At 43.6% G+C, this 22,734-nt stretch overlaps 2 protein-coding genes across 5 annotated transcripts in view; one reads left to right on the plus strand and one right to left on the minus strand.

Annotated features, from left to right (window-relative positions):
* Window positions 1-8,727, plus strand: part of URB1 (URB1 ribosome biogenesis homolog) — a 40,696-nt gene extending 31,969 nt beyond the window's left edge. Inside the window, exons 31-39 of the mRNA XM_027648687.1 lie at window positions 1,721-1,881; window positions 2,238-2,349; window positions 3,248-3,354; window positions 3,873-4,016; window positions 4,705-4,814; window positions 5,411-5,587; window positions 5,907-6,148; window positions 7,179-7,760; window positions 8,338-8,727. Coding sequence (XP_027504488.1) covers window positions 1,721-1,881; window positions 2,238-2,349; window positions 3,248-3,354; window positions 3,873-4,016; window positions 4,705-4,814; window positions 5,411-5,587; window positions 5,907-6,148; window positions 7,179-7,760; window positions 8,338-8,543 — 1,841 coding nt within the window. The 3' untranslated portion in view covers window positions 8,544-8,727. The remainder of the gene's footprint in view (window positions 1-1,720; window positions 1,882-2,237; window positions 2,350-3,247; window positions 3,355-3,872; window positions 4,017-4,704; window positions 4,815-5,410; window positions 5,588-5,906; window positions 6,149-7,178; window positions 7,761-8,337) is intronic.
* Window positions 8,728-10,273: 1,546 nt separating this feature from the next.
* MRAP (melanocortin 2 receptor accessory protein) lies at window positions 10,274-21,377 on the minus strand. 4 transcript variants are annotated; one of them, XR_003528541.1, is made up of 3 exons: window positions 13,602-13,832; window positions 11,315-12,323; window positions 10,274-10,557 (listed from the first exon to the last, which is right to left on the minus strand). XR_003528541.1 is itself a non-coding variant. In XM_027648688.1 (3 exons), exons 1-3 carry the CDS (start codon window positions 21,291-21,293, stop codon window positions 12,221-12,223), a joined length of 309 nt encoding a protein of 102 aa, XP_027504489.1. In that variant the 5' UTR covers window positions 21,294-21,377; the 3' UTR covers window positions 11,770-12,220. The 4 variants fall into 4 exon arrangements, 1 of the variants encoding a protein (XP_027504489.1); XR_003528540.1 differs by having other exon boundaries at window positions 10,274-10,621; XR_003528539.1 differs by lacking the exon at window positions 10,274-10,557 and adding an exon at window positions 20,226-20,236 and having other exon boundaries at window positions 11,770-12,323; window positions 13,602-13,721.
* Between the last annotated feature and the right edge of the window lie 1,357 nt (window positions 21,378-22,734).

Genomic DNA, 22,734 nt, shown 5'->3' on the forward strand with positions numbered 1-22,734 from the left:
TCTTGGAATTCCCAGCTCTTTATTTATTTGCTCTTTGTACTGGCTGCACAGTGCCCTGTGCACAGATGTAATATAACTGCTGAGTTTATAAACACGGCCTTCTTGCACAGTATTTAATGCTCACTGAGGAAAAAGTCGTTCTAGAGTTGGGCAGATAGCAAGTTCTGTCTGTCTTCAGCTCTGATATGCATCTTGTGGAAAGCTTTTCCATCACGGTTCTCGAGGTCCTTTAAACAAGCTGTATGTCAGTCATAGAATTAACTTGGTGGTTTTTTAAATAATAACTCGTCATTTTTTGTTAATTGTTGAACGCAGTCTCGATGCAAGATATTACCACTGCATGTTTTTAGTGAAAGAAAGTTTTCCAAATAAATCTGTGGACTGCTGAAGTGAGAACCTTGGATTTCATTATGTGGCACCACCCCATGAAATCACCCACTTGGTGTGACTGGTTGGTGCCTGTTAGTAGTTCTCCAGCAGCCTGAAGGACAGCAGGATGGTAGCTTTGGGACAAAGGGCACTGGACTGGTGGGGTGGTAGAGACCCTGCTGTTACCTGGCCCATAACTAGCAGAGCTGGGTAGGAAACTGCCAGGCATGAAATTGAGTTTTAGGAGTTGTGGCAGTTGAGAAGAAGATGAGAGAAACAGCCCAGCTGCTGATGCAGGGACAGGACCAATCTGTGATTTGTTGACATAAAAATATTATATATATATATATATATTTATATATATATATTAGTTTATGTGGGCAGTGATGGGGGGGGAAATCAGTGGATCAAATATGGGTACTTATCAGTAAGACCCTGCTTAAATAGGCCCCTTCTTAAATAGGAATATTTGTTTCTGGAAGCTTCCTCTTGACCTCCAGTGTGAATGACGAGAAAATACTTTAATATTATTGCTAAACTCAGCACCATGGTACATTTGCACTGTAGCTGGTAAAATACCATCAAAAGGTGCCATTGTGATCCTTTTGTGGTGAATGGAATTGAAATAGTCAGTTTTACACCAAGTCCTTTCTAGCCATCAGTGGGTAGGAATGGGACAAACTCTTCAAAACACAGAGCCTTTAAATGAGAAACACCAAATCCTGATGGCAAAATGCTGTGGAAGGTAAATGTTAGATTGAAGGGAGTGTTTCCTGTTTTCTGTTGGGCTGGATTGTGGTTTTCCCACAAGGTACTTCTCTTGGAACAGGCCCTACCAGCAGAGTCACTCCTGCCTGCACAGGGACAACTGCTGTGGCCAAAGGACTATTTATGTTTTACTCTCCTGCCCTTTCTGTTGCAGAAGCTTTTTAGTGCAGGTTGGCTTTTCATTTGCTGATCTTTCTTTTAGGCACCCAGAAAATGCTCCGGAGAGGTGAATTCTACCTCTTGTTCTTCTTTGTACTCAGCTTTCCCTAAACAGTGAGATATGATATGTCTTTACAGAGTTTACTCCTAACTTGGCATGCCCTAGGCAGGCAGGGTCATCTCTGTCTCACATAAAGGAGACTGACTTCATGAATTCCAGGTCAAGTAAAGAATTCCTGTTCAGAGTGATTTGCAGAACACCTTTGTTAGCTGGAGGAGCCTTCAGCATGTGGTGAGGTCATAGTTTGTCAGGGTAGAGCTAGAAATGGGTGCTTATGAACAGGAATGTTAAGGATTATAGTGCTGTTACGTACTATGGGACTCACCAGCGGCTTTTCTATGTCTTTTTTCCCTCTTCCCACAGAGTGTGTGGTGGCATGTCACAAGTTTGTGGAAGTCAATGCCCTGGGTCTCACAGTAGCTGCCCTGAGCAGCTATGATTCCAACATGAGAGCGGCTGCATATTTTGTCCTGGCTTCCTTCCGCTCCCACTTGGAAGGAGCTCGCTTTCGGGAGAAGAGCCAGGTAAGGCTGAGCTGCACTGCCAGTCTGCCAGGTGAGACCTTGAAGGTCATGGACACTCCTTTGCTCATCCATGTACATGCACATGGTGAAAGAGCTAAAAGCAGCTTTTTATCCTCTTTTCCATTGTTTCTCCTCTATTGCTTTATGTTTCCTCCTGTTATAATCAATAGACAGAAAAAGTGGGGAAATGTGTTTTAGACATTCTTAGAAATTTTGTTTGTAGGAATGGAAATCCTGATGGAATTGATATTTGAGTTACAACCTATGAAATATCCTGAAAGCTGACTTATGTGTTCATGCTCCTATTATATTTGTTCAGTTTATGGTTCAGGCTTTTCTCTTCTGGGCTCTTGCAGTTGCTGTATCTCTTGGATACTGTGCAGAATGGAATCAGGCAGCCCAACCTCAGGTTCACCTTCTCCCTGACCCTCTACATTGCTCGTGTGGCACAGCAGATCCTGAAGCCAGGTACTGTAGCCTCCTGTGCATGTCACTCCTGGGGCGAGTCCCTGTGCATGTCTGGAAGAGGGGAGGGCTGTGACACTGGTGGGAACCATGATCCTGCATTCCTGGGTTTCACAGAAAAGCTTTCAGTGTTGTGTAAGCTGCCTTCCTGGAGCAATGGGAAGTGCTATTTGGATTTGTGTACAAAACCAGTCTGATGGTGGTGAGGCCACCACCTCCTCATAATTTTGGGGTGGAGGTGAGCAGAGGATGAGTGTGAGGGTCCTGCTCAGCCGATCAGAGTAGATTGGCCCGAGTGTTCTCTTTTCCTTGGATGCTGAATCAACATTAAGTCACTGTTGCAAAGGAGTCATGGCCTCAGGGAGCAGGGCAGTCTGGAAAGGACCTTATGAGGTCTCCAGCCCAACCTTCTGCCCAGAGCAGCTGTGAGGGCAGAGCGCTTCGCTGGGTCTTTGTCCTAGAAAACCTTCAGACCTCTAGACTGATCCTAGAAAACCTCCAGGGCTGATGACTGCATAGTCCCTCAGGGCAACTTGTTTCACTGCTCATGGGGGACATGTCTTGTCTGTAGGTTAAAAAATTAGGCTTGAAGTGTGTAGAGGTTTTGCCTCTTGCTTTGCTGCAGATTTCTGTTCTGTCAATGCAGTACTGTTGGATTTGGTGAAATCAGAGTCATGGTGCATATTTATCTTCTCACCTGCTTTGTGCTCATTCACTCTGAGCTTTTCGTTTTGGAGGAGAGAAGAGAAGGGATGGCCAGCAATATAATGAGGCCTCCTGCAGTTCCTGGGCTGTTCTCACAGCTGGAACATTGCACAGTACAGCTGCCATTTACTGTTCTCCGTGGTTGTGTATTGGGAATGTGTTCCTCCTCCACAATGACAGTTATTTCTTTTCACAGAGGAGCACATGTATATAAAGGTAAACAGATTCCTTCTGTCACACCAGTATTTGGACCTGAAGAAAGTTCCAGGATTTTTCCAGCTTTTCTACAGTTTTGATTTTGAGGTAATCACATCGTAGGTATCCAATAATACCTCAGAGAATAATACAAAAAAGCCATTAAAATACAACGATATCTCCTTCTCCCATAGGCAGTTAATTAGAGGCATCTTTGCCTTGTTTCATGTTGGAATTAAAGTTATTTCCCTGTTTCTTTGTTGTTTTCTTAATAGTAACAAACAGTGAAATAATTAGTTGTGCTGTGTGTTCTCTGTGAGCACACTAAACAGAAAATTCTACCCTAGCTAGCTTACATTCATCTTCGAGTTTAGATTATTAACACTGAATTCAAATGAAGTATTTTAGGAACAGAAACTTTTAAGGTTCCATTTTCAGTGCATATTTGGGCTGCAGACTGACTGTTCCTGATGGATGTTAGTGATTAAATTTGATAGGGATGGAAATGGAGAACAAGCTGCGGTAAGCCTTGAGCTGGCACTCCCAGGGAATCAGGGGTTTGTGCTCTTAGGAGCAGGTATTGTTTGGAAATGTCTTATGGGGATATTTTTCTTTATGATTTCTAGTACAAAACAGAGCGTGAGTGGATCCTCAGATTTCTTGGGGAAGGGCTGCGTGACAAACATTGCTATGAGCTTTATGACTACCAGAGGATCTTCCAGGTCATTCTTTCCTTTTTCAACAGTCCTTTGTGTGATGAGGGCTCCCAGGTAAGAATTTTTTTTAAAAGATGCCCACCAAAAACCCCCAAACCCCAGAAGTTTTCATGACTTGCAGATCTCAAACCAGTACAAAGCAGAAAGGAGCAGCTGACTTTTCCCTTGCGCTCTAGAAAATCTGTTCCTTGTTGATTTTGTGTATGTGTGGAGGGGGAAATGATTGCTTATATAGAAAGTGGAGTCACATCCTTATCCACTGAAACTGGAACAGCTCCCTGCCATCATGGATCCTCACTTGTGTACCACAACTTTGCTCCTACATTCAGAGCCTTTGCTTTTTTAGGTCTCTGTATTCCCTAACCAGCATGTTTGTTACCTGTGCAGTGCTGCAGTAGGAAGGAAGCTCACATTCCAGAAGCTCTCAGGTTTGTGAGCATCCACCCTGAGAAATCCAGTCTGTTAAAAGTACCTCAGATATGGAAATCTTGGGCAAAAATATAAAATTGTCCTGCTACTTTAAGACTTCTTGTAAGACTTCATACCTGTGGTATGAAGCCTTGAAAGTAAGAAGTCTTTTCTTCCCCGGTGTTGCTGAGAACAGGTGATGTTGGTGATACATTTTACCTTGAAGCTGATCAGATACCAGTCCAATTACTAATTATGCCCTTCTAAAAGTTTTATAATTAGATCCTGACCGTTTCTGAATTTGTGAAAGAACAAGTTACATTTTCTGTTTCAGAGTCGTATTCTGGAGATACTGCAAAGTGCTGCTCGTGTCACCAGAGCTGCTTATGAGCTGATACAGGATCACAGCCTCCTAACCTGGATCCTGCACATCTTAGAGAAAAGGTAACTAGGGAAACACTAGAGAAATGAGAACAATTCTACTGTCCCCAGTAGCATAATTTTGTGACTGAGTATGAAAACCAAGGTGACAGATGGAGACGGTTGGGGCTGGTGATGTTCGGCACCAAGGGCTGTTCTGGCAGAACTTGCTGAACTCTGAAATGTCCCTTGTGTTTCTGAAAATGGAAACAAGATGCTTTCAGGTTGTGGAAGGGAGGGATGATGGAGGGGGCTTTGTGTTTTTGAGAACACTTCCTTGAAAAACATAGCAAAACAGTGCCTTGTTTTAGTGTGTGTAACTTTTAAATTTCAAATGCCCACAATTCACATCCTGTCATAGGACTGCTGCACAGTGACTGGCACAGTAATGGATTTGAGCTGTCTAGAACATTTTTCCTCTTGCTCCTTCCTCTTCCCCTTGCCTCTCCTTCACAGACGTGGGCACACACACACACAAAATCTCTTCTGCACAGAGTGCCCTGACAGGTTCATGCAAGGCTTAGCACCAAAAGTGCACAAGAATATGGTCCCCCCTGTAGGTGATGGACCAGTTCCTGGTCAGGCTCTGCCTTCCAAATGGGTTTTCTTTTGTTTTTCAGGTTTCTGGAAAACAAGGTGATAAATAAAATTATTTCCTTACTCCATACTCTGTGGCTAACAAATTTAGGAGACAAGAGAGAAAGAAAGAATCAATCCCAGGAGAGCAGGAAATTTCTTCCTATTCAGCTTGTAAATGAATTTCTGTATGTTTTGATCACGTTAATCAAACACATTCGGTAAGTCCTTTGGTTTTGTTTTTAATCGGTTTGCATCTCGTCCTCTCTACCCTTTGAAAAATGTCTTGATCTCTGGTAGTTCCATGCTTTTTTTCACCTTCTGTTTGGAAGTTGAGTACTGAATTTGGATAGATTTCTTTGACAGGAAGGTTTAACTGTTTGATGACACGGGGAATAAAGTAACATTTGATGCACAGTTGCTGTTAAGTTCTGCATCCTTAATTCCTGACCATATGGACTGTAAGGGGAAAAAACCTTGTACTTATTTTATTGATTAGCACACAGAAAAATACATGGCACTTGTGTTTTCTGTTCATAGGACTAATCTCGATCTGGCCAAGCTGACTCAGTTCTTCAGCACCCTCAGTTCTGTGCTGGAATATCGTGCTGAGGTTGTTGAGGCCTTCAGGGAGATGAGGCGTTTCACGGTGAATGAGGGTGTCCTCTCCAACAGGGAGGTGCTGCTGCTGCTGCACAAGTGGAGCCTTATCGACAAAGACTTGCAGCTGCAGGAGGACCTGCAGGCCCTTGCTCAGAAATACCAAATCAAAGAATTGCTCAGTAAGTGCTAAAATATTTCAGAGAAGGAAGACTTTGTTGAGGCTGTTACAAACCAACTGTATAAGTGAGGCAAACTTCCCAGGAAATAGTGTTAATAACTTTACTTGGGTGATCTGATATGGCTTGGTGGAGGAGGAAGGGAAATGGAAAGCCATTTTTCAGGTCTTCCTTGCAGCGATTTCTAACTTTAACACAATTTGGAAGCTTTGGAGAAACACAGTTTTAAAAAGGGAAAGAGCTTTAAAATGAAACTTAATTGCAAATCTGGTATCAGGGTTTGAGAAACTGTATTCTTAAATCTCAAAAGAAAAAGCAGTGCCTGGAGGCTTCGTGCTCAAAGGTTTGAATTGTTCTCAGTGTAGTTGGGGGATCTGAAAGTGATACATGGGTAAAAATAAAGCAAGGGAAAATTAAATAGTTATCTTTTCAGTGTTTGAAGGAAGGAAAAATATGTCTAGACTTGTGTGACTTTTCTTGTGATCTCTGTGAATAAAATGTCCAAGGAACTTGGTGGTGAGAGGTGTTAAAACAACGCTGGTTTCCTGCAGCTACAACTGCTCTTGGTGCACATTAATGCTTCTATAGGTTTATTTAAATGTTCTGTATCAGTTTAATTATGAAAGTATCACATATTTAAGGGACACTGTAAAAGCTTCAGTTTTTCTGAAGTTTTTCACACCCTTTGAAACTCCTCAGAAAGACACAAAGAGAGTTGTTGTAGTGACATCTGTAACTTATTGTATGTGTGGGTTTAAAACACAAGGTGTTGCTCCAAGCCTTGAGGGCTTCTCTCACCTCTAGGCTGGGTGATCCTGTTCAGAGCAGTGTTCCAGCCTGGAGTCCTTGGGAGCTGCCCAGAGCCCATTTGAATGGCACAGGCTCCATGAGGCAGCAAAACGAGGCTGGTACTTACCCTTTTAGCTACTGAATCAACACAGGAGACCACCTTTCTTGCATAATTTTGTACCAGAAAAGTACATAGATAACTTTAGAGTATCTGATATTTCTTTTGGTGGTTTTCTTCTTACAGAAAATATTAAAGACAAGAACAAGCCCCAAGCCTCTTCTCGTGCATATCGTCACATTCGGAAAAAGAACGGGGTAGAAGAAGATGACACTGCTGCAGACCTGGAAGTGTCAGAGCTGGAGAAATGCAGAGACCATCTGAATTCCATATTTGCCCACTGGGAGCCTGTTTTCCCAGCGCCACCTTCCAAACAGGGAGGGGAGCCCCTCAGGCCCAATGACCTCGGGGATGACTCAGTCAGTCTCACCTGTGCATCCACTCTCACGGTCACGAAATGGCTGGTGAAGTCCATGGTGGAGTACAGCCTCAGTGAGCAGAACGTGTCACTGATGCTGCGCTGGCTCCAGGGTTGTGTCGTGCCACAGCCAGCGGCCATGCAGGATATGCTTAGGGATGAGACACTGAGGAAGAACCTCTTCAAGTTCTACACCCGGGTCTGTGAGGCTCAGCTCTCCAAAGAGCTCCCTGTGCTCAGCTCCATCATGCTTCAGCTCATGGATGCTCAGGGCCTGGCCAACAGCTTCCATGAGCTTGTGAAATCCTTGTGCCTCTCAGCCACGACAGAAGAGGATGAGAACAAGAAAGGTAACTTGTCTCTTCCTTATCTCTCTTGTTACAAGGCAGTAATGGGAGGAAGTAGGGAGTTCCATGGGTTTTTTTAATTCAACAGACCATTTTGAAGTTTGCCCACGTCCACTGGAGCTCATAACCTTCCAAGGTAGAAGCTGTATATGTGATGGGATGAACTCAGGGCGGGCAACACAGAGAAGGGTCACACTTGTGGGGCTTTCTGACAGTACAGCACTCATATTTCCACAAAGAAACTTCCCTTTCGAGGACTAGAATGGAGTTCGGTTCAAAAAATACCATTCCAAGGGGAAAAACAGTCTGCAACAAACAAGTCCATGTGGTCATGGGTGCTGATCCATGTACTGGTCAGTGTTAGCAACTGACAGATTTCAAACTGTTTTATTTAAGGAAGCTGACAGGAAACTGGTTTGTTTCCTTCGTGTGAGGGGAGTCATTGGCTTTGCATGGGAAACCCCCCCCCAGATTTTCCATCTAGGGAAACAGGAAACTATTTTAAACCATAAGTCTGGAGGTAAATGGTTTGATATTACTGTGTGGAAGTATCTGATTTCTCTTAATTTGTCTTCCACAGCTGTTTGTGTATTCCTGACATCCGTTTACATCAAGGACATGTGGCTTGGAGCAAAGGAGCCAGATATGTTAATAACTCATGTCAGATTGATCTGCACTAGTGCAGATGGTGAAATAAACAGTGATGACTTGGAAACTCAGGAACAAGGAGAAGAAACTATTATGTCTCTTTGCAAAACCCTTTACTTGGCAACATCAGGGCATTAATTCAGGGAACTGACTCTTAATCTTTAATGTTCTGTGCTCTGCTATCATTGCTGTGAGCCGTGAAACCCTCCTGAGCTGTCCCCATACAGACCTAACTGGTTTGGTCATAAAAATCAGTATTTTATTATTGTTTACTGAGCAAACTCAGAGGGGGAAAATTGTATTCATTGTCTCTCAGTGGGACATTAAAGTTCCAATGGGGGAAAATTGTATTCATTGTCTCTCAGTGGGACATTAAAGTTCCAATTTCCCTTTTCTTGAACAGTATGGGAACACAACATTTATATAATTTTTATTAAGGCATTTTTAACTTTATGAAGAACCAAAAAGACTGTTTCCTGCACTCTGGATTTGTGTCCAGATACAGTTCCAGTCCCTGTGTCATTAAAGTCTGTCCTCTCTCCAATATAAAATGGGGAAAAAAGGCTGCAGAATGTCCCACAATGTGGTGTAAGTGCAAAGAAGGAGGAGCTGGAGGTTTAGCTGTGATGATTTACTATTTCTTGAAGAACCCAGTTTATTTCATACCAAAACCAGTGTGAATAAAAGACTGAACACTGGAATCATGGTGGTCTGTGATTCTTCTTGGTTTTAAATTATATGGCTTTTGAAAGCATTTATATCAGAGCTGGTCTATTTTTATTATCCTTGTTTTTTCTTAAATTAAAAAAAGCCCTGACCATCATGGCTACTGGAACTTGCAGCAAAGGCCCATCTTCTCTTCACTTGGAACTGGTGAGAGATGGAACTAAACCCCAAGGGATTTGCTGCTAATTGATCATTTGTGGGTTTTAGTGGGAATTCTCTGTGAAATCTGATAGATAGTTCTGGAATGGGGCCTGGAGGGCAGGTGAACACAACAGTCCAGATCTGCAAACACGCAGGACCTGAAGCTTTGAAATGTAAACCAGGATTTAGTAAATTGTCTCACAACTACATGCTGTGCCCAGGTCCTTTGTACAAATTCTGTAGAGGGAAAAATCAGAACTGCGCATTCCTTGTGATGTGTATTGAATTTGTTGTGGTTTTTAAATAAAAAACGTGAGACACAAGTAATGAGATTGCTTTTACATTTGAATATTCTTGTCCTAAAGAAGCTGTCAGCTCTGTATCAGGACTTGAGTTAAAAATAATATTTCTTAAAACTGAAAGCCCCTTGGAGGCTACATTTTGTTTCAGGGGGCTGACATCAGGAAATCTGTATGAAGAAAAAAAACCCTTGTTTTCCTTGCTTACAAAAAACAAACAGGCACAGTGAAACCAAAGAGTTCCAAAACAAAAGATGTCTTTCCATTTCACCTAACTGTCAAAGAAAATACCCATGACACAAAGGGAAGGGATTTTTTGGTTGTCTTGAGGGCCTTAGCACACCCCGCAGTGGTTTATAATATGATATGTTGAGATAATTAAAGAAATGAGGTAAGACCATTCCACCAACCCAAGGATAAGGAGGGATCACAGTGTGAATGTGGCACTTGGGGACGTAGGTTAGTGGTGGCCTTGGCAGTGCTGGGGAACAGTTGGATTTGATCTTAGAGGGCTTTTCCAGCCTAAACAATTTCATGATTCTCTGATTCTAATGGAGGACTCTGAGGGCAGGGGAAATAAAGTGCTCCCTGTGGAAAGCAAAGCACTGGGAAGCTTTGAAATGGGTACATATGGAATGTCATGGGAGCAAATGCATTGCTCCCCCCCTCCCCTGCCCCCAAGTTGGGTGCTATAAGCCAGGGTTGTGTTTTGTATATTATTTATTATTGTTTATATACTTCATACTGTATTTCCAGGTAATTTGAAAGTTAAAAAATAAAAAAGGTCTTTTTTAGTGGTTATGTGCTCCGAGCCATGTTCCAGTGCAACCCATGGAAGAACACCTGTTGTCATGAATGAGAGTATCCACATCTTCCAGAAATCCCCTTGAAATCCTCTTGTGGAGTGGAGGATCTTAAAAAACAGGGTGATACAAGTCTGTCCTGAGTCAGGGAGGAGGATACTGGAGCAGGCAGGCCATGCAGAACTGGTCAGGAGAGAGGTTCCAGCTGAGAGCATACAGGTGGGGCAGGAATGGTTGAAGTTGCATCCTTAGGAGGAAAATGGGTCTGGATGGTCAGGTTTTCTTCAGAGTGTCTTTGATGACGCTGTGTGACTGCAGTGGACTTACTATTGCAAGTAATTCCCAATTTGCAGTGGGAGAACTTGTGCCAGCAAGGGAGTGGATTCTTGTCTCCTGTGAGAACTCCCTCAGCTCTGGCAAAGGGTGAGGGGGCCCTGAGAGGAGGGGGAGGCTGTTGTGGCCATCTGAGTTGGCTAATGGAAACACTTGGCTCTGATACCTCTGTCCATGCTGCACCATCAGTTTCTGCAGCCTTTCCTCTTTCTCCACGCTCAGTGTGGAAAACCACCCAGCAGCCTTCACACGTGGGTGGGTTTCTGAGCCCAGCACCACTCACAGTCAGTTTGCTCACAAAGCAAACTGCAGCAGTGTCTTATCTCTGGGGCTAAACAAATCTGAAGATTTAAAAAACAGACCAGCAATACAAACATCTGCCTGGCAGGTTTGGTCTGTCTCTTGTGTTCAAGGCTTTGATAATGCAGCCCAACCCACCCACCCTGGCATCATCCTGGCCCACACTCCCACATGAGGCTGCTCTGGCAGTGCTTCTCTGGAGGAGTTTTTGCTGCCTACTTGGGAATGTGGAATTTCTATGCTTCTCCTCAAGTTTCAAATAAGTTTTGTGTTGTACTCAGCCCAGGAACTTGCTGTGCAGCTTTACCTCTCTTCCAGCCCTCGCTGCCTTCCTCAGCCTGACTCTGCAGACCAGCTTTGTGCTTCCTGGAGCTCTGAGGGCACCTCAGCCTCTCCAGTTCTGCCTGGGTTTGGTGGGGAGGAGAGCTGGGAAGAGCCAAGGCCACTGAAGAGAGAGGTAATGTGTGTGTCTCTTCTGACTCTGCTCCAGCTGACCTGGACCCATGCCCTCCACGTCACTGAAACACTGCCGTGACCCTCAGCAGTTCTGTCAAACTATTCATCAACCTCGTGCAGAAACGTAGTGTTGATTTGGTGGTTTTGCCAGCATTTTCCTTTGATATAAAATACATTCTCTTGATTTATGACACATATTCCCTTTTTCCAAGACCTTGGTAACTGGCAGATACCATTTCAAGATTGTTCAACACTGACAGTTTCTTTACCATTGACCATTTCAAAAGGGAAGCAAAAAGCAATTGGTTGTTGGTAGCAAAACTGTATTTCCAGGTAGCAAGTAAAGTAACTTTTTATTCAGGAAGACATTCCCTTGAGATAATTAGTGCAAACCACCACATGCCATTTGCTTTTTAAAGGCTCTTCTAGATAGACAGTATTTTAATAAATTTTAAGTAACCAAGTATTTTTTTGCAAAAGTAAATAAAGGATATGTTCCATTCTTGGGGCAAGTGCTGAGCCATTTTACTCAAATATGGCCTCCTCTTATGCATCCAGGGTTTTTCAGGTTTGTTCTTTGTTGAAAGACATTGTCCTTTTTCTCCTGAATCCAGGTGATTAAAAGGCAGTCACAGCACTGAGCTTTTCTCTGCAGCCATGGGAACTGTGCTGCTGGGTTGGTTTGACCTCTTCCAGTTTTACCTCAGGCTCAGATCCTTCCAGGAATGCCCATTTCATCCAAAAGGGAGATAGGTGTTTAAGTAGCAACCACATCTGAGTATGGGCTCCTGAGGTCATCACAGTGAGGCTGTTCCCCATTGGAACTGCTTTCTTCCATCTGGCTCCCTACAATCACTTGTCTGGAATGTGTGGACAGAAAAAAGTACAGCTATCAGGGATGTGTTTGGAAGAGAGACAGTCTCAGTTTCAACAGAAAGTACATCAAGTTTTAAGAAATAAAGAAGATGCTGCTTCTAACACAGAAGACATTGAATCCAGCATGAGAGAAGCTCTTGGACTTCAGCCTTCTTCATCCACCATGAGAACCATGTCCTTGCCTGGAAATGGAGTATGACCAACAGGAAAGGTATGAGGTGTCTCCCCTCTCTCCCTCAAGATGGGACCTTCGGTCCAGCCCTTAATTTGGTCCTTTAGTGAGATTTTTAAAGAGGAAAGTAGAAACTTTGCTGTGACTTGCTCTGTACCAAGGGTGAAGGGAACTGTCACTGCTGCTTCTGGGAAAGTGAAGAGGGATAAGAGCTTCCTGAGACTGTGAATCGGTGTCACTGGGGGCAAGAACAAGAGGGATGTGAGATATTTGGGAAGGATTGCCTGATACTGGGGTTGGGAAAAAAACAAGACACCGCTCTAAGGGCTGGTGGGGAACTGACCAAGGAAATGGGACAGACCTAGAAAAGAACAGATAGGACTCAAGTAGCAGGAAATTTCCAGTGTACAAACAACAACAACTCAAAGACGTGTGGTTCTGCCAGAAAAAGTGGTGGGGTGGAAGGGGTGATATGAGAACAGCAGAGTGCACCTGCCTCCTCTCCTCCCTGAGCCTTCTTGCCAGCAGTTTCCCAAACTTCACCCTTAAAAAGTAAATAGCAGATGAGTCCTGGCCTAGAAGCAGTAAGTTCTAGTTAACAGGGCTGAAGACAAGATCTCAACTACTACTGTATCCTTAGGCATTCAAAGGTGGTGAGGAAAATTACACTGGGAAGAAAAATGTAACCCGAAAGTGACAATGGAAAATTTTTGAAAAGCCTTATTAATGCCCTGGAGCCATCAGAAGGGAGAAAGAAGATATCTTGGACTAAAAGCAAGTGTTTCATTGGCTACATAAAGCTAATAACCAAAATCTAAAAAGCAAGATCAAGCAAATGGGAGAAAGTGAAATATAAACTTTATAACCACAAATTTATATTACTTGCAAATGAAAGCTTAAAATATCTGTGCCTGACAAGACTAGCCCAAGAGAGATTTTGCTTAATGGTAATTCAAAAAGCAGAAACAAAACCCCAAAGTCTCAGCAACAGGCCCATCACAGGTTTGGGAGTTTCTTTGTTATGCTGCCGGTGTATTCTATTACTTTCTCTTCTCTCTCTTTGACAGAAGCAAGACAAAAAAACTCTTACCAAAACAGGATGTTTCCTTTCCAGTCCATTAAGTAGCTAAATACCATCAGCTAGCTATCCATGTTTTAAAATCAGCTGGAAAACTTGCATCTCAGAGACCTAGGGACTGTCTGAGGAGAACTCTGGCAGGGTCTGTTAATCATTAGCCATCCCTGGGACAGCAGGGAGGTTGGAGGAGGCTGGAAGAGTTCCAGAGTCCCAGTACTCAGAGTACTCTAAGGCAGTGCTGTGACTGACCTCGGCCAAGACAAAAACACAGAATTAAATCTGAGATAAGATACAACTGAAATAGTGATTCAAAGGGCAGAAAAGCTAATTCCAGGCAGTGCAGATCTAGAGAAAGCCAAGTACAGTGAAAAATGTCTGATGTCATTTTTTGAGGGAAGCATGATTTGAAAGATAAAGGCAGCTTCATATCCGTGATTACTGTGAGGGTGACGAGGCACCACATCTAAACACTGAGTAGAGTTTCTTACTGCAGGAGATCTGTGTGGAGCCAGCAGAGCTCATGCTGCCAGGGAGCCCAGGGGCCCTGGAGTGAACCTCTCTGAGAGCAAGAGGCTGGCACAAGGGATGAGATAGAGAGATCTTCCAACTCTCTGGGCACCCAACTCGTGGGGTTTTTTCCAACATTACACCCAACATTATGTGGGTTTTTTTCCAACATTAAACTGTAATGTTTTTCCAACATTACACATTTTCTGGACAGCCAGAAAATTTGGGTTGTGCACGGCTGCCAGGAATGTATAGCCTCCAATGAAATGCATGGGAGACCAGTGTTCCTCTGGAGAGGTCCAGGAAGGAACTTGCCCTGTCCCCCTCCCACTGTGTGAAGGTCCAACCTTAGTCAGGAACTGTCTCCAGCCACTAACCCTCACTTTTCTGCATCATTTTGGATGGTAAGAAACACCACTGAAGCAAGTGTTAATACTGGCTCTGGATCCCAGCAGTGTGATCATCAGTTGCCTTGGCATGCTAGTGGGTTTTGAAATCATTGGTCCCATGCCCCAGACCTTTTGTCTTATTTCTGTGAGATAATGTAATGGTGACAAAGGGGACTGGGACATGGATTCCACAACCTCCTCCCCTCTTGCATCTCAAACTCACCCAATAAGACTTAGCACCAAATTCTTTGGTATTGCAGAGCAATCTGTAGTGCAATCAGATCACGGAGTCGGATCCAGGACCTCTCAGTGTCTCTAACCAAGGATTAAGCTGTGGCACAAGTAGATATAGGCCTTTTGGAAGACATTTTGACACTGGCTTGTTTTCTGTGTGGAGATGCAGGTTAAAACCAGCAGACTCTGCTGTGGAGGGTGGTGTGCCCCTGCCAAAAGAGGAGACCTTGGTGTTGCATAGCAGTGGAAGAGATGCAAAAATTGCATCCAAAGAGGCAAGACCAGCAGGATGAGGGAAGGGATTCTCCCTTTCCGCTCCACTCAGGTGAGACCCCAGCTCCAGGTATGGGGACTACAACACAAAAAAGACATGGAGCTGCTGGAGACAGCCCAGAGGAGGCCATGGAGATGCTCTGAGGGCTGGAGCAGCTCTGCTCAGGAGACAGGCTGGGAGAGCTGGGGGTTTCAGCCTGGAGAAGAGAAGGCTCCAGGGAGACCTTACAGCCCTTTCCAGTGCCTAAAGGGGCTCCAAGAGAGCTGAAGAGGGACTTTGGACAAGGGTCTAGAGGGACAGAACAAGGGGTAATGGCTTCCCACTGCCAGAGGGCAGGGTTAGATGGGATATTGGGAAGAAATTCCTCTCTGTGAGGGTGGTGAGGACCTAGCATAGGTTACCCAGAGAAGCTGTTGCTGCCCCATCCCTGGAAGTGTTGGGGTTGGACAGGGCAGGTTGGACAGGGCTTGGAGCAACGTGGTCTAGCGGAAGGTATCCCTGACCATGGCAGGAGGGTGGAACAAGATAAGCTTTAAGGTCCCTTCCCACCAAACTCATGCCATGTTTCTGTGATTCTATGAAAATGTAACCTTCAGGGACACCCCAGGGATCTAGCTGACCTGTGGTGGGGGTTTGCTCAACATTCCCCTGAAGCACAAAGTGCGCTCATAGGACCCACCTGGCTTGAAAGCCGGCTCCTCTGACCTGGCCCTGAGCAAGCTGGGAGAGCACACAGTACCCTGCATGTCCCTGGGAGTGACAGAGAGATGGATGAGAACAGAAATGGTGAAGGTAAAAGTTCTCCAGCCTTGACCAGTGATGTGTGTGTGTGTTTGTTGGGTGAATGTATCAGAATTATCACAGGGAAAGAGACAGATATCGGGTGACTGTCATGCCAAGGGTAAGGGATGGATGACATAACAAAGAGGATGACAGGGGAGGCTGGTGGAAGTTTACAGTAATGATTTCTTCCAGATACCCCATTCGGTTTCGTTGCTGGAACTGGGAGAAGGGTAATTGAAGTGGGGCTTAAAAACCAAATGGAACTCAGTCAAAAAGGGCAAGTTTTGTGTGTGCAGAGGGATGTTGAATACTCCCTTCAGTCTTAAAATTGTTTTCTTACAGTATGTTTCAAGCTTAGAAAAATGAAAAGTCTAAGCAAATCTCATCCAATAGTGCTTTTCATTAATGATTCCTGGGCACTCCACAAAACATTCCTAGACTTGCCTTGTTCACAATAGCTCTTTTGAAGGCCAAAATTGAACATATCAAGGATAAATACGGATATTTTTAAGCCAAGTATTTAACTTAGTAACATGATGAAAAAGTGAAAAAAAATCTTAAAAATCAATACTTTAAGTCTCACAAACACACTGAGATTTTCATGTATACAGACTTCTGCCATTTTTTTAGGAATAGTAAATTACTGGGAACATACCTCTGCTATCCTGCAATTTTATGTCCATTTCCATGTTTCTTGTGTTGTCAGCCTGCCTCCTGCTTTGTGGTTTAGTTGGGTAAGCTGCCTTTTTTAATGTTGTTGCTCCTTGAGAAACCAATGGATTTGAGCTGTGTTATGTCACCTGCAAACCTCATCAGTTCTTTTTCTGCAGGTGATTTATGCAAACAGTGAATGGCTGTGGGTCGAAAGACACTCCAATCCAATAATTACATAAAGAGTGTCATCTCTGTGCAATTATAAATGTTGTATGTGATTGCTGGATCATTCAAGGGAGTGAAAGTCTCAGGTTATTTTATCACACTGATCTGCACTTACTTTATGTCTGGTTGTACTTACTTTACTGGAGTTGATCCGGAGCGGGACATACACAGTAAAATAAGAAAAAGTAACGTCACGAAGGCAGCAAGTCCGACCCAAAAGGCGATGACAATGGAGTCTGTGGACACAACACAGTAATCCTGTCACCAGTACCACAGCAAATATAAAACACAGTAATATAATTTATGGTCTCTAATAAAGGTGTATCACTTGATTGGTTCAATTTCTTTTTTTAGGGAGAGGCATCTGAGTGCCAGTTTGTTAGTCATGAGAGCCTCCTAACAGTTTATTGTAACAGGGCAAGGCCCAGGCTGAGGGATGGATTGGGAAAAAGCATCCAGTGAGTATGGTGGTGACTAGAGCTGTGTAGATATTTGGATATGGTTCCTTTTACATAGTCACAGTGCAGGATGCAGTGTGGTGCTGAAGCCTGAGCTGTCACTGCCAAATCCTGATTTTAGGGGAAAAAGTACAACCCAGGATCTTCAGGGTGATGCCCACGGGTAGGGAATTCCAGCCTTGAAAGAATTTTATACCAAGAGAAATACTAAGGAAAGCTTGTTGTAAAGTGTCTGTGACCCTCACAGCACATCAGTGCAGTGGAAGAGGATGTGACCCTTGCCCTGTTCAGCTGCAGTGCTTCTGTAATCATCATAAAACAGTGCAAAAGGCTGCCTGCTTTATCAGGACCAAGTGGTTTCTTTAGGGAACAAGCAAGAGGATTCCCAGTGCCAGAGTATGTGTTCAAAATGAGGAAATGGGAGTATGAAGTGGCTGGGGGAGTAAAGGAAGCTGCTTTTTAATGAAGGCTACAGTGCTGTGTGAAGTACTCCCTGAGCCATGGGCTTGCTCAGAGATGGGATGAATCCACTCCTGCCCCAGGAGCACATTTGGTCACTGTTTCAAAAATGCTCCTTCCTGGGATCAGGGTGGTGGTGGCCAGTGCCCAGGTAAAGGCCTCGGGAAGGTTGGGTGCTCTGCCCTGAAGTCACAGCTGGCGACTCACTTCCACTGGGGTGAAAAGGAAGGGTCACTGACTCCAGAGACAAATATTGACCAAGACAAAATAAATCTTTCCTCTGAAAGGACAGAAAACACTATGTTCTTTGAAACAGGTCCAGTATGTTTGATTGGATGTTTCTTCTGTGAAGAAGTTCATCAGAGCTACAAAGAGATTAAGGGAGTTAGCCCAGCCCCTTTTAAACCTCAAACTGGGGCTGGCCCAGCTGTACCCTTATCAGAAAGCTGAGTTTTGCTGGGCTACTGAGAAATATCAGTGTGGAGGGGCAGCTTATTTATTCTTCCTCTGCTAAAGAAAGTTTTAATGACCTTTAATTCAGAGAACGTTAAATTAGCATGTGAAGGCCAATATTCTGACATGGTCTTCACCAACTTATTACAGAAAAAAGCAACGGGGTGATAGTGGCCAACCACAGCTCCTCAAGGGAGAATTAGGGGACTTCTGGTAAAAAAAAAAAATCTAAAAAGCAAGGTCATGACCCCAGGATATATAGAAAAGCCCAAAGTTTTAAAGTGTTCAAAGCCACTGGGACAGAAATGAAGAGTTTGGATTTATAGAATTCTGTATCAGAACTATTTCAGTTCCTTCTTTTAAGAGCAGATTTAATATGTTTCATGGAACTCACTGAGGTATAAACTTACTCTAGGTCTCAGGGAGAGTTTGAATCAAAACTTCCTGGTTTTAAGTTCTGCAATTAGGATATTTTTTTAAAAAAGTGGAATAATATATTTTAACAATCAATAAAAAGCTTTCCTATTGCTAAATTTTACCATTACCTTTTTTGTGTGTGTGTGCATGTTTTTAAATAGCCTATTAGCTCATGGGCCAATTAAGCTTTTTAATTATTTTTATACAAAATGGAGAGAGCTGCACAACATTATTAATAGAAAACAAGACCACGATTTTACAGCTGGATTTAGATGCATTTTCATGGAACAAACAATCTCACAAAGCTTCAGGGACCAGCCACATAATGGAGGAAAGGAAGTGCAGAGATTCAGGTCTCTGTTTTACATTAAATAAAAACAACCAACAGGCAAAATTGAATCAGGGAGCTCCAATCCCATCCCAGGGGTTACGGGAACTGCACGATTCACTTGGGCTGCCCCAGCAACGCCCCTGAACAAACACTCAGGTCCCACTGCAGTCACTCAGCAGACACTCTCTGGAGCAATATTTATTGGGTTACTCCGATCCTGGAAGTATCCTACATTTTTACAAACTTGGAATGCTTGTTGCTATCTGAGCAGAAATGACCACATTTCATTCTCAGTGCAAAAGGCAAGGACTTGCTGAACTTAATCCACCTGCACATCCCAAGAACATGAAGGCAATAATTCCAACTGTGGCTTCTGGAGATATAAGAATGTAAATATTATGCAAACACAGGAAAACCTACAAAGTACTTTCATTGCTTGACTGATGCTTTTACTCAAGTTAAAAACTAACCAGCTGTGGGGTTGTTTCCCTTGGTGTTTTCTTTTTAACTGGTTCTCACAGTGTTCTCACAGTGGTATTTGGAGAAGGAAGAATAATAGTACCAAGAGGATGCAGTCTCCATTCCTCCTGGACTGCTGACATGGCAAAATGTCAGTTTTCATCTCCTCAGAATATAAAAACACCTGAAAGGTGTTCTCAGCTTCTTTATGGAGAGAAATAAGTGGAAAAAAAAACAGTAAGAGATTGATTTACCCTGCTTTTAATGGAAATAAGGATGATAAGATCACTCATAAGCACATGGGGTAATTTCTTCCATAAAACTCTCAACAAATTTAAATTAAACAGAGGTGAGCATTTTGTCTCAAAGTAGAGTTTCTATGAATTTCAAGAAAACAGGCAGCTGAGTAGAGAGAAATACCCAGGGAGGAAAGTGCTGTAACACAAACATCACCCTTATTATATACCAGGTAACCCAAATGGTAGAAAAAATGTTATTAAGGAGAGGAAAAAAATGGAAAGCTTAGATGCCTGATTTTTGGTGCAGTTTGGGTTTTCCCTGGTGGAATTTGGGGCAATTATCTGCCCTAACTTTAAAATTAAGAGAATTAGAGAAGCTACTCATAGCCTGCCTGGTCCCAGCAGAACCAAATGTTGCTCTACAGCATTATAGAGCAAGATTTTCTGTGTGGAAGGATGTGGATATTTACACCCTCTGTAAGGTGTGGTGTTCTAACTTTGGAGGCAATAAACCCTCAGCCAGAAAAGCTTTCCTAGAGCAGGGTAAATTTCTGCTCCCTTTTCCTATTCTTGCTCTCTAAGCAAGCAAAGGACAAGCAGCTCCTAACATGGGCCAGTTCAGTCTTTACTGTCAGAAAGGCAGTTTCTTGTGCTAATTACAGAGACATGAAAGTATTCTGAAAGACCATCACATTTTCCTTACAGACCAGATCACTGTAATAACCCTGGGGAAAGCAATTGTAGTCTCTGAAACCACATCTGAACAGTTGCAGCTGTCTTCAGTAAACTAAACAGCAACAGATAAACCCCTTAACTTTGTCACTTAACTGAGGACAGAACCACAGGCAGAGCCTCGGCAGAAATGGAGGGAAAGCAAGTGCCTGGAGTAGAAGGGACTCAAACGCCTCCCGCTCTCCCTTGATTGCTGTCAGTCCATCCAATACACTCAGTTCATCCCTCAGAACAAAGCCTGTCATTTCATCTCAGCAAAATTGAACCAACGGAGTTACATTAGGACAAAAAAAATTACTTGTCACTTTAAGTAACCATAAAAAGATGTTGCGATTTCATTGTGCAAAACTAAGTGTGGGCTATAGCAAGGCGAAGGGGGTGAATACTATTTCATATCATATCCTTTGAAAATAAACTGCAAAACACAGCAGAATCAGCTTCCACAGCAGGACAGCATTTTCACAATAATGTATATTATTACTTTATTCATTCAGCAGCCTTAAATCAAAGGAGGAAAGATAAAAGAACAGCTTTTGTTCCTGGCTAATGGAAACATCCATTTCTTTTACTAAGGCTCTCAATGTTTGTGAGTTGCAATGTAAACCTGAGGTTGCAAGACAAAACCACAAAAGTTTTATGAATATCTCTGCTCACTCAGCCAACTTTGTTGACAGTAGGGTACAGGTAGCTAACATCCCAAATTACAGATTTGCAAGTCATCAGATTTCCCTTGAGCAAACAACTTTAAAAAAATCTGTACTTCCAAATAAGAGTTAGTATCAGCAGTCTTAGAGTTTCAAATGCTGGAAGATAAAGTGCAGAGTTTCAGTGTTAGTAATTAACTAGTGTGAAGGCAGACACCCATCTATACAAACCATGCCCCGGCACAGGCTCTATTGCAAGGAAACAAAACCAGGTCAGTCAGACAAGCTATGCAACATTTCACCTGTACTAGATTAGCACCTACTGCTCTACAATACTTACATTTATTAACCTTCAACTTGCTTCCATCTACTGGAATTGGATCTATGTAATCCCAATAATATTCGTATGACCAAAAATACTCAGAGGAGTTTGTTCTGTTAGCCATGCCAGCAGTGCATTTTAAGCTAGCTCAGAGCTCCAGCCTAATACTCTTGCTTCATTGTACTTCAGTGCCCTCAGAAAGAGAATTGCATAACTGATGCCTGTGTCAATCACTCAGGGGTCCCACAGCTCAAGGACTGCTTTGGGACTGAAAACATCCAGTGGCAATGAGTATTAATGTCTGGCAGAGATGTAACAGCAGTCCTTACAATGCAATCCTCCTTTCCTGATGGATAATTATGTTACTCTGTATCACAGTTAAACTGAGATAGATGTCAAGTAACCCAAGAATGGGATGGATAAGTGCCAGTTAGGTCACAAACCCTTCCCTCTCAACCCCTCTCAGCAGTGCACTGCTCCTAAGAACTCCTGAGCACAGCTGGGCTGAAAGACATTCCTGAATTTATCTAGAGGTAAAGAACTGCGGTGTTGAAGAACGTTTGAGCATCTGAGGACATTGGCTTGTTCATCTGGAGGAGACCGAGGTCAGAGCTCATCGCAGTCTGCAGCTTCCTCATGAGGGGCAGTGGAGGGGCAGCTCCGATCTCTATTTTCTGGGACCAATGACAGGATCCGAGGGAATGGCTGGAGCTGTGTCAGGGAGGGTTAGTCTGGATATTAGAAAAAGGTTCTTCCCCCAGATGGTGGTCGGGCACTGGACCGTGGGTAGTGGTCCCCAGGCTCCCCAGGGCAGTGATCACGGCCCCAAGGCTGCCAGAGCTCAAGGAGCGTTTGGACAACGCTCTCAGGCATATGGTGGGATTGTTGGGGTGTCCTGTGCAGGGCCAGGAGTTGGACTGGACGATCCTCGTGGGTCCCTTCTGCGGGAAATAAAGAATCGGTTTTATTACAAGCAAATGAATTAAACAAATCACTAATGTAGGAGTTTTTCTTTACTAATCTATAAGGCGCATCGCGGAGTTGTAAGACGCCGGATTCAGCCTGGAACCGGTGTCAGGGAAACATGGGGACGGGAATAGGGAACTGTAAAATGAATATTGGTAAGGAAACTCCTTATGCCACATGGCTGGTCCTGGAAGCTGCCATGCTCCACCTCCCAGCACGACACAGCCAGTCGGGGAGAGGGGAACGCCTGTTCTATGACATAAACAGGGTTGAACCTTAAGAATGTTTAAAAAGCGGGACTTTTGAATTGGAAGGCGTGTTCCTGGGAATCCTGCATGCCTAGGACACCCAACACGTGTTGTAACTAATTTTTCCTTTTCGTTTTATTCCTTTTGTTTCGCCAACTTTTGCCGTTTTTCTAAATTTAATAAACGAGATTTTTCCTCACACTTCCAACTCAGGATGAACTGGGCGCGACCCCATAAAACGCTTCGTAAATAAAGGATGTGTTGGAATAACCACACATCTTGCTTGGACTCGGTGACCTTAAAACGCCCTCTCCTTCCCGGACGAGACGCCAGGTGCCCGGGGGGCGGTGC

This window comes from Corapipo altera, unplaced genomic scaffold (assembly GCF_003945725.1).
Source record: "Corapipo altera isolate COAL_440 unplaced genomic scaffold, ASM394572v1 58, whole genome shotgun sequence".
Taxonomy (NCBI): Eukaryota; Metazoa; Chordata; class Aves; order Passeriformes; family Pipridae; genus Corapipo; species Corapipo altera.